This window comes from Mandrillus leucophaeus, unplaced genomic scaffold, assembly GCF_000951045.1.
Source record: "Mandrillus leucophaeus isolate KB7577 unplaced genomic scaffold, Mleu.le_1.0 Scaffold60, whole genome shotgun sequence".
Lineage (NCBI taxonomy): Eukaryota > Metazoa > Chordata > Mammalia > Primates > Cercopithecidae > Mandrillus > Mandrillus leucophaeus.
In genome coordinates, this window is record NW_012106475.1 from 1,690,426 (window position 1) to 1,702,175 (window position 11,750).

The 11,750-nt window shown below is 41.0% G+C and overlaps 1 protein-coding gene across 4 annotated transcripts in view; it reads left to right on the forward strand.

Moving 5' to 3' along the window:
• The window catches only part of GCH1 (GTP cyclohydrolase 1), a 57,821-nt gene extending 48,879 nt beyond the window's left edge, over positions 1-8,942 (forward strand). Inside the window, exons 4-7 of one of the 4 annotated variants that reach the window (XM_011999694.1) lie at positions 3,815-3,846; positions 5,076-5,160; positions 6,798-6,936; positions 7,887-8,942. In XM_011999694.1, coding sequence (XP_011855084.1) covers positions 3,815-3,846; positions 5,076-5,160; positions 6,798-6,924 — 244 coding nt within the window. In that variant the 3' untranslated portion in view covers positions 6,925-6,936; positions 7,887-8,942. Of the gene's footprint in view, positions 1-3,814; positions 3,847-5,075; positions 5,161-6,797 lie in introns of all 4 variants that reach the window. The other 3 variants (XM_011999695.1, XM_011999692.1, XM_011999696.1) reach the window with 3 other exon arrangements.
• Positions 8,943-11,750: the final 2,808 nt, after the last annotated feature.

An 11,750-nucleotide genomic window follows, 5' to 3' on the forward strand; every position in this document is an offset into this window, starting at 1 on the left:
TTTTTTTGGTACTTGTATGGCCACATTAAATGTATTTTGGGGTGAGGAGTGAGGCAGAACCCATCTACTGCTGTGTGTGCTCACTGCCTGGCGGCCGCAGCACCCCCACTTCCTTCCTTCCTGCCCTCCCTGCTGTGGGTCTTTGCTGGGCCTTTCTTATCTTCCTCCTGGAGGGAGTGTTAAGCTCCTGCCTCCTCCCTGCCTCTCATCTCTGAGGGTCCTTCAGTCCGCCCTCATGAGCTGCTGGGGTGTTCTTTCTAAAGTGTGGATTGGATTGTGCTGCTCCTTTGGTGGTTCGCCACAGCTTTTCAGATCAAGTTTAAACTCCTTATTTAGAATAATTTAGAAAAACCCCAAAGAATAGAAATCACAAATCTACAAGTTGAAAATCTTGTATCATAGGTTGCTGGGGAGTCTGATATCTAGGAAGGAGAGGATATGTAACTAAAAATATGCTTTATAAATCTTTACATCTTGATGAGTAAGTTTTTTAAAAAGATGGGGAGAGAAAGGAATGGACCAAGAGTTTGAAAGCCTGCATACATTAATAACCATTAGAAAAGATCAAATTAATGTTTTGGGGGAAAGTGCCTGTACCTAGTCAGTTTTATAAGTATTTTTTCAAGCTTTCAAGTAACCACTAATTTTGCATGTGTATAAATAATTCAAGAGCATAGAAAAACCTGTGAAGTGTCAATTAATTTGATGAAGCTGCCTATTCTTGATAACAAAGCCTGATAAGCATAGCGTTAAAAAAAAATGATAGGCAAATCTCACTGATGAATGTAGTTGTAAGAATCCTAAAATGTCAGGCTAGTATGGAAGTACTGTTTTCAACATTACCCAGGGATGTTTAGTCCAAGAATGTAAGAATGGTTTAGATTAAAATTGACAACTACTGATCCTGAGTGTGGTGAACTAGATTGTAATAATGTCCCTCTTGGTACAGCATATCAAGATATAATGCATATGTACATTTTACAGTTTGGGGGAAGCATGAGGCAATTCTAGTGATAATCCACTGGAATTAGCACTAAAGCCAAAGTCTGGATTCTGTCCTCCCTATTCCCATCCCAGATCGAGGATGATACTTACCTATTAGCATTATTCTAGGAAGAGCAGGAAAAAGAAAAAAGAACTAATAGACACATTCATAAAGTTTGGGATCAGAATTTGTACTACCTGTGTGGCCTTCAAAAAATCAAATGGAATAATTTAGTTTCAAACGACCCCATAAGGACGGGCGCGGTGGATCACGCCTATAATCCCAGCACTTTGGGAGGCCAAGGCGGGTGGATCACCTGAGGTCAGGAGTTCGAGACCAGCCTGACCAGCATAGTGAAACCCCATCTCTACTAAAAATACAAAAATTAGCTGGGCGTGGTGGCACACGCCTGTAGTCCCAGCTACTCAGGAGGCTGAGGCAGGAGAATTGCTTGAACCCGGTAGGTAGAGGTTGCAGTGAGCCGAGATCACACCGTTGCACTCCAGCCTGGGCAACAGCAAAAACTCTGTCTCAAAAATAAATAAATAAATAAATAAATAAATAAATAAATAAAACGACTCCATAGAGGTATCCCTGTAGGCAGCTAGCAGAAGCTAGTGCATGTTCTCTGATGCACTTTTATCCAGGCTTCAAAGGATACCCAAAGATGAAGTTCCAAGAAGCATGAACAAGCCACCATGAGTCGAGTCGGACGAACACGATGGAAGAGGGCAGATAGCAGAGGTATCAGAGATAGGATATAAAACAAGTATAGTAAGTCCTCACTTTACGTCGTCGATGGGTTCTTGGAGACTGCAACTTGAAGCGAAATGACTTAGGCAAATTGGCATATAACAGTCCTGGAATAATGTTGTTTCATTCAATGTCATTTCATTATGATTGAGAAAAAAAAATTCCTAGCTAGGACCCACTGTCTGTGTGGAGTTTTCATGTTTTCTCCCACATCTGTGGGTTTTCTCCAGGTGCTTCAGTTTCCTCCCACATCCCAAAGATGCACACGTTAGGTGATTTGGCGTATCTGTGTGGTCCCAGGCTGAGTGAGAGTGGGTGGATGTGTGTGCCCTGCAATGGGATGGCGTCCTGTCCAGGGTCAGTTCCTGCCTTGCACCCGGAACTGCTAGGAGAAGCTCCAGCCACTTGAGACCTTGAACCGGAATAATTGGGGAAATCAATATCTTTTCATTAATCTTTCTTAAATGTATGTATCACTCACATTTATTTTAGTGTTTAATATTAGAAGTGTTTTTGTGTTTATTTAGAAGTTTGTTGACATTTTTGTGACCAGAAGTATGCTGTAGGAGCTTAACTCTTATGATATCAATTAGCCTACGGTAAAATTGGTTTTGTTCTCAGTGTTTTAGTAAAGTCATAGATTCCAAGAACCTATTGACTTTAAGCAGGGATTTACTATGTATTAAAAAATAGGCCGGGCACAGTGGCTCATGCCTGTAATCTCAGCACTTTGGGAAGCCGAGGCGGGCAGATCACCTGAGGTCAGTAGTTCAAGATCAGCCTGGCCAAAATGGTGAAACCCCATCTTTACTAAAAATACAAAAATTAGCCGAGTGTGGTGGTGGGCACCTGTCCCACTACTCAGCTATTCAGGAGGCTACTCCCAGCTACTCAGGAGGCTGAGGCAGGAGAACCGCCTGAACCCAGGAGGAGGAGGTTGCAGTGAGCCGAGATCGTGCCAGTGCACTCCAGCCTAGAGGACAAGAGCAAGACTCTGTCTCAAAAAAAAGGAAAATTTATCACTTGACAGATTGTGCTATAAGCTAAGATCAGGAGGCTTTTATTTCTTGCGGGTTAATCATACTAAATGCTTAGATAAACCTGTCTTATGAAGAGGTGTCTGAAGAAGTCTAATCAGTTCTAATCTGCCCCCCAATAGGTTTAGTTGGTATAGTAGTTGACCATGGTGTGCTATTAATTAACAAAGTCTTTTTATTTTTAACTTGAATTTTAAGCTCTGATAAAACAATATGATTAATCAGAGCACTTGAGACATGATCTAAAATTGATTATTTGGAGCTTTAAAATTTTGTTACTTATCTCTGTGTTTTTCCTAAGTGAATGTCACACTTGGAGACTCATTAATTCTCTTTCTGGGGACTTCAGGAAGCACCACTCTGTAGTGGTTGGTGGTCTTCTGTATTAGTCAGGGTTCCCTAGAGGGACAGAACTAATAGGATGGATAGATAGATGATAGATAGATAGATAGATAGATAGATAGATAGATAGATAGATAGATAGATAGATAGATAGATCTCAAGGGGAGTTTATTATATATTAACTTACATGATCACAGGGTCCCACAATAGGCTATCTGCAAGCTTGAGGAGCAAGGAGAGCCAGTCCAAGTGTCAAAACTGAAGAAGTTGGAGTCCGATGTTTGAGGGCAGGAAGCATCCAGCACTGGAAAAAGATGTAGGCTGGGAGGCCAGGCCACTCTTGCCTTTTCATGTATTTCTGCCTGCTTTATATTCGCTGGCAGCTGATTAGATTGTGTCCACCCAGATTAAGTGTGGGTCTGCCTTTCCCAGCCCACTGACTCAAATGTTAATCTCCTTTGGCAACACCCTCACAGACATACCCAGGGACAATACTTTGCATCCTTCCATCCAATCAAGTTGACTTTAGACTACATCTCCCTGTGTTACTTGTATCTTTCTGTCATCTTCCCATAAGCTTTATCCCCTCCTGCAGCCCACTGTTGCTTCAACAGTGTCCTTTTTGTTTTATGAGGAAACCTTATCAATTTTGCTTCAAATGATTTATGATTAACTAAAACAATTCTTTCTTTTCTAGGATTGTAGAAATCTATAGTAGAAGACTACAAGGTAAGCTTTAAAAATCTTTACTAACAGAAAACATTTTACTTTTTCTTTTCTTTTTTTTTTTGAGACAAAGTCTTTCTCTATCACCCAGGTTGGAATGCAGTGGTGCAATCTTAGCTCACTGCAGCCTCAGCCTCCTAAGTAGCTGGGATTACAAGAGTGCACCACCATGCCTGGCTAATTTTTGTATTTCTAGTATAGACGGGGTTTCACCATATTGGTCAGGCTGGTCCCGAACTTCCAACCTCAGGTGATCCACCCACCTCAGCCTCCCAAAGTGCTAGGATTACAGGAGTGAGCCACTGTGCCTGGCTACAGAAAACATTTTTCCTACACAAAAAGTATTTTTTGTTTTATTACAAGTGTAGTAAGTGTGACTTATAAAAATGTAAAACCTCATAGGACTATAAAAAGTCTGTTTCAAGCCTCCAGAAGAAATCACTGTTGTATTTGCACATTCCTTCACATTTTCATGCATATACCTATGTTTTCAAATCCATTTATTTGGATTATGTTTAAACAAAAATGGGCTCATTTTATATATAATCAGCCTTGCTTTTTGCCCTGCTTTTTTTCATTTAACAAATCTTAAACAATTTTACCACATCCATGTAACTATCATTCATTCTGGTGGCTGTCTAGAATTCTGTATATGCCATGGCTTGGCATAACCTATACCTGCTCTGATAGACATTGAGGGGTTTCATCGGTTTTCGAATAGATGCAGTGCTGCAATGGATACTCTTATATGAATTAAAAGACAAGTCATTTTATTCAGGACAGGAACTATATTATTTAGGTTAAATTGTTGGTTTTCAACATTGCTCTAAGTACAGCTCAATAATGGGACTGCAGCCCCTTTGTTAACCCTGTTGCAAGCTATTTATTTGCTGCACTACTTTACCTCCATGGAGGTGCTTGGTAACCAGTACTGTGTTGTTCTTACTGCACAGCTATGAGATAATTACTATTCTAATTCCTTCCCCTAGTGATGCTGGAGGGCTTCAAGGGGTTCTGAGATCTCTTTAGCCCTGTACTTCAGGTGAGGGAGTTGAATCCGGGCCTCTCTGTGGCCCAGTCAGCAGACAAAGCAGACTGGTAAAAGCTGGTGTGTCTTGGCTCTTAAATCTCACAGAAGTCTGCTCTCTAAGATTTCAAATGTTCTAGAGACAGAAAAAGCTTCCAGCTGTTTGTGTCAGACTCTCAAACTGAGCTCCTTGTCACATCCACAGTTCAGGAGCGCCTTACGAAACAAATTGCTGTAGCAATCACAGAAGCCTTGCGGCCTGCTGGAGTCGGGGTAGTGGTTGAAGCAACGTAAGTCTGCATCTGCCTTTAGTAACATCATAATGGTGCACTAGAAGTGATCTTGCTATTTAATGCTTCTCATATTTTGTAGCACCAGGTGATGCCACACAACTGACATGATAACTGTAGATTTCCATCCCTGAGCCTAAAGCTCTTTTACCACTTTTCATTTACTGTGTTACTGATATAGGAACAGAGTACGGAAGAAGTATTTTCTGAGGGTAGGATGGGGCTTGTGGAGGCATAGGGAGTTATAAGCACAGGTGTAGAGATTTACACGATGAATAGCCCCTTTTTTTTTTTTTTTTGAGATGGAGTCTCGCTCTGTTTTCCAGGCTGAAGTGCAGTGGCGTGATCTTGGCTCACTGCAACCTCCACCTCCTGGGTTCAAGCGATTCTCCTGCCTCAGCCTCCTGAGTAGCTGGGACCATGGGTGCGTGTCACCACGCCTGGCTAATTTTTGTATATTTAGTAGAGATGGGATTTCACCATGTTGGCCAGGCTGGTCTCGAACTCCTGACCTCGTGATCCACCCTCTGCGGCCTCCCAAAGTGCTAGGATTACAGGCAAGAGCCACTGCGCCCAGCTCAATCGCCATTTTTTTTTAAATGTTCAAGACAGGGTCATGCTCTGTCACCCAGGCTGGAGTGCAGTGGCACAATCTCGGCTCACTGCAACCTCTGCCTCCCGGGTTCAAGCAATTCTCCTGCCTCAGCCTCCCAAATAGCTGGAATTACGGGTACCCACCACCACACCCAGTTAATTTTTGTATTTTTAGTAGAGATGGAATTTCACCATGTTGACCAGGCTGGGGATCTCAAACTCCTGACCTCAGGTGATCTGTCCGCCTCAGCCTCCCAAAATACTGAGATTACAGGCGTGAGCTACCGCGCCCAGCCCCAGGAGCCATTTTTATGTCTTCTCTTGATTTCTTCTTTAGCTCTCTGTTGCTCCAAGCCGAGTTTTTCTAATATTTTGTCACACATTTAAAAAAAAAGCCAAAAATAAAGCCAAGAATTGGTACATTTCTTTAAGTTAGGATGAGTTAAGAGAATTACAGCCATTGTGTGGACAGAGTTCATATGTGTTCTGTGACATGGTGTGAACTCTGTTCTATGTCTGGTATCTAATGTCACCAGGTTGCTCAGACAGGATCCCTGGTCACCATTATCTGAATTCTGCCTGGTAACACCAGTATACCTGAGCATTTATCTCAACACCTAGGCTTGCATAGTGCTGTCTTGGTCCTAAAGGCAGAGCAAGTGAGAATTCTGACTTTCTTTTGATCTAGAAGTTAAGTATCTTTGTATGCCTTTTATATTTCTTTCACCCCAGAAGAAAATTCCATTTTTTCCCCTTTTTGGATGCTTTAAGGATCAACTACTGATAAGAATAAAAGTTGCAAGACAACTTGAAGAAAAAAAAAATTAGGTTGCTGCAAAGGTAATTGCAGTTTTTGCCGTTACTTTCAATGGCAAGAACCACAGTTACTTTTGCACGAACCTAATAGATAATATTTGTGCAAGAAGGGATATTTTGATATACTTGGTAACCGTGAACTGAGATTTAATCTTTAGGCCTGCTTTTAAAAACCAAACCAGCAGCTGTCTACTCCTTTAAACAACCTGTGTTGCCTTATTTTGTAGACACATGTGTATGGTAATGCGAGGTGTACAGAAAATGAACAGCAAAACTGTGACCAGCACGATGTTGGGTGTGTTCCGGGAGGATCCAAAGACTCGGGAAGAGTTCCTGACTCTCATTAGGAGCTGAGCTTCAGTGTGTGTGCGTGGGGGTTGCCGATTGTACTGCCCGTAGCATTGTCTGTCTGTCTGGTCTTGTTTGTACATTCCATTTTCAGTTGTTACACATGTGAAGTTTTTCCTTGTCACTAATTATATTTAAAATGATTTCTAGAAAGTTAAATAAATATAATAAAGGGTTGAGCCCTCTACTTTCTTCTTGCCACCTTTTTGTGGCAATATTAAAGTGAACTGCTAATAGTGTAAGTACGTGCACAAAACTACTGCCAGATAAACAGAGGGGCCTGGGAAGGGAGAAGAATTCGTGTATTTTGTTCAAATAGTATAGTAATTTGACTCATAAGCATAGGAGCATTGGGAATGGGAGGGAACTGTGCCCAGTGTACTGTTTTTTTTTTCTTCCTCCAATAAAAATGGTATAGTGCTGAAAGTGCTAAAATATTTAATGCGGTATTGCTCTGTGAATTCAAGTTCAACAGACTCCACTTTGGTCATGTTTATTAAACCACCAGTGACATTTAAAAATATATTTTTAGCAGTTGTAATGTTAGTCACCAAGGGAAGGTGGTGGAATGTCTATGTTTTTGATTTTACTGTGAGTTAAAAAGGCACATTTCTACCTTCTATTGTTTTTAAATTCAAGAATAGGGAATTAGTTCCTGGTGTTGTTTACGAGTATATTCTCATGTCAACATACAGGGATTTAGATATTTAACTCTCTGTGCCTTGATGAGAATATCATTTAGAGTGTAGATACTTTTGCCTTTTTTAAAAAGCCATTATTTTATAAGACTTGGTACGCACACTGCAAATTAACTAGTCATCTCAGTTTTAACTTTATAGGTTTATTGGGAGTTTCCTTTGTGTGTTCCATGTAGATGCCTCAAAATGTTTCTTCGTCTTTTTTTTAAATCTTATAAGATATTTTTCTAAGGATTTCCAGAAACATTTGAGAGTGCCCATCATTTTCAGGTCTGCAAAACCATAGCTTCCACGTACCTGAAAGAGCACAGACTGAACTGATGGTGGAAGACATTACGAGCTGTGTCCAGTGTTCTAACCAGAGGTTATTGTACCAACGGTCTGTGAAAACGCACTGGAAGCCTCTGGTCCCGGTTTCCTTTGTGGTCTACATGGGTCCTGTCCTCATTGTAACTCCGTATAGGTGGTATAGGTATTTTAATCCTGGAAGCTGTTGCCTTATTAATGATTATCTTAGAATTTCCTCCATTGGGGCAGTGTGGGCCAAATTAAAACAAACAAAACCACAACTCCTCCACAGAAACACAAACACAGTTATTCTATGAAGTTTATTATTTGGTTGACATAGTGCTCTTCAAATTCATCCCATTATCCTAAAAGTAATTAACTTTGATGCTTGCTTTAACTTTACTCCCATCTCTGCCACTTTGATGCTATTTGGGTTATGATGGGGCAAGATGGCAGAGGTATTGGGTTTTTTGTTTTGTGTTTTTTTCCATTCCTCTCTACTTCTGTCTGTTTTCTAGCTTTTTCTTTCTGGAGTTTAACTACAATGATGGTTGGCTTGAGTTCCTTTTTAAATCTAACCCAGTATAAACATTAGCCTGCTTAATATGTAGACATTTATAGGTAGAATTCTAAGCACTCATGTTTAGTATTTTAAAGTAAAAACAAGTGTGACTTCGAGGACCAAAGAAATTGATAGCTATACATTTATCTTTATGAGGTCATTTATATTCCTTTTTAATGAGTCATTGTTCTAACATTTCCTAGAAGTGTTCTTATAAAGGTCTAATGTATCCACAGACTGTTGTCTTATTAGTAAATGCGAAGTAATGACTTTGTCTGTTTTACTCTAGTCTCTAGTACTTCAAAATTACCTTTTCATATCCATGATCTTGAGTCCATTTGGGGGCTTTTTAAGAATTTGATGTATTTCAATACACTGTTCAAAATTAAATTGTTTAATTTTATGTATGTGTATGTATGTTCCTGAAGTTGGTCCTATTTAAATTATTAAAGTATTGTAACTTTGTTCTTGTGAAAGTTGTTTCTTTTTCAACTACCACTATAAATATTTAAATAACTTGATTATTTTGGCTGTATTCTGTTTCAGCAAAGACATCATAAGGGCTTCTCCCAGCCATCAAGCTATTTGAATACTAATCTCAATTATTGTATGAAGGAACCCCAAGTTCTGACAGTTTCTCCTTGGTATTTGATTGAAGTCTTACCGTCCTCACTGTCTTGAGGTAATGGGAGGAGGAGGCCTGGGATAAGAGTCAGGAATCTGAGTTGCCCTCATGTCCCTATTGTCTTAATGCTCAGTAGGTAACTTCAGCCCCCTGGGAACTGGCACTGCTTCCTATGTGGGAGCTGTTGGGGAAGGAAGAGTAAGCTGGGGCAGGGAGTGGAAGAGGGTTTCCCTCTTCTAAGAAGAGCCTGCCCGGGGCAAAACTTCCAGTTAGTGCAAAGGATTTTGTGCTGTTCTTCTGTCCCATGCCCAACAACCTCCTTTCCTTCTTGCTGGTGGTCTGCTCCCCATTCCACGCTACCCATAGGCAGAGGCCCCTGCCCTCACCGGTGGCCAGCATGTCCAAGTACTGGGGCCTGCTGCTCCTTGCAGGACCCTGTAGACCATTGGGTAGCAAATCTTATCAAAGTAGGAATGCTTACTGGCGTAAAACACTCCTAGAACCACCATTCATAGGTGTCAATAAAATGATGAGCTGCTTAGCTAAGCCCAAGTTGCTGCTCCTGAGTTTTGTCACTGAAGATTGATTGGCCAAGTTCCTTTTCACTTAGTGGAAGAGCAGTTGCAGACATGAAAGGTTTTCAAGAAGGCTTTCTGTCAAAACAGCACCTGGATTCTCCATCACAGGCATGGGTCCTCCTGCTGATGGAGAGAAGAGGAAGTCTCAAGAGATGAGTTCAAGGAGAAGTGTGAGTACCTGACTGCCCACCCTCCCAGAGGCCCTTGCCTTCTTTTATTTTGATTTTTGTTACAGAAAATAAAACATGCACATCAGTAGAGAGAGGAGCACATGAACCCCTGTGTACTAATCACCCAGCTTCAAGAAGTCTCAACTCAATGCCGCCATCTTGTTTTCCTCTATACCCATCTGACCAGATTATTGCAAAGCAAATCCCAGGCATCATTTCATCCATAAATATTTCAGATTATCTAAATAAGGTGGAATCAGGTAAATAAATATATGAACAAATACCATCCATTATCACACTAAAAATTAATGTCAATTCAAATATCTAGATTTTCCCCTGCTATTTTGTCATTTTTAGTAGTTTATTTGAATCAAGGTACAAATGAGATCCACACATTGCAACAGGTTGATTTAAGTCTCTTAAGAATCTTATATGTTCTCTTCCCACTCCCTCCTCTGTTTTCCTTAAAATGTATCTGGTCACTTGTTTTGGAGAAGCCCCGTGTTTGTTGCTGGAATGTCTGTGGCTGTCCAAATGAGGTCAAACACCAGCTAAACAGGGAAAAGAAGAGTTGTTCTTTGCCACAACACTTCTCCACATCCCTAAACCCATACTCCTGGGCAGCCCAGCTTGGTCTGGTTCTGGCTGGCTTTTAACTGGAACATAGCTCTCCTTGGCTTTGTAACTTAGAGCCATTTCCCAGGTACAGAATAGAGTTCATTGCTTTTTTCTGAGTGTGTCCTTTTTGGGCAAGGATTCCATCTTAAAACATGCTGCCTTTGGCTTCAGCTTGGTGGATTCCTTGGCTGCCAAGATTTTGGTTAAGGTGGAAAGGTTATTACAGAAGTGAAAACCATGAATCTCACAGTAATTGGCATCACTTTGAGGGCCTACCCATAGGGAATTCCATTGGGTTGGACAGTAGGAGTGCTTGGGTTTCTTCCCCCCACTCCCTGACCTCATCAGTTACATTTTCATGACATCCTGAGTATGAATGTCAGACTCTGGCCGACAAAGGATGGGGAAGAAAGACACACCGCGTCTTGCATTTAAGCAGCTCCTTTTATTCCCTCCCTAGCAGTGCAGCTATGACATGCTCGTCGGTCCTGGTAGTGTAACTCCTGGCACCTGCATTACACAGCCCTAATGCACCTATCCATCTTTCCTCTTATTTCTACATTCTCCTGTTTGTTTTGAGCAATATGTCCACAACTCTGACCTTTTGAGAAATCCTTTCAATCTGGAACTGACTGTGCTGCCCAGAGAAACGTGGTTTGCCTGCCGGTGAGCACTGGGAAGGCTGTGTGGAGGGAGTCCTGTGATGAAATGCCTGGGCATGTGTATGTACAACTTCTTCTCAGGCTGTTGATTTTCCCTGATTTTAGAATGTGGATTTTTGATTCTTCCTCCTTTTCATGGATCCTTTCACATTCAAAAATGTACTGAACAAATAGATTTTTTTCTCTAATTCATTTTTTTGTGAAGTTTCCCATTATATATGTAGTGATAATTTTTACAGTCATTCTATCTAGACTGATAAAATTGTTTATGGAAATTTTTCTCTTTGCAAGGACATTTTACTTCTAACCAAGGGGGATAAACTGAATTAAAAAAAAAAAGAAAAGCTAGTAAATAAAAATCAGTTTAAAACCATTCTGGTTTTAGCAGGGACCACAGAATTATTGGTCCATATTGGTCATCTGGTCATTGGTCTCCCAGCAGCTGCTCAACCATTTTTGGCTGGAGGTGGATTTTGGTCTATGTCTCTCTTTGGCTTCACTGCTGCCGGCCTCAACTGCGTTCTTGATTGCTTGGGAAGAACAGCCTTTGACATCTGTCCGCATAGATGACAGTCTCTTATAGACCCACACAGTGGCTTCCGCTCCTCTCAATTTGGGAAATTTTAAAGGA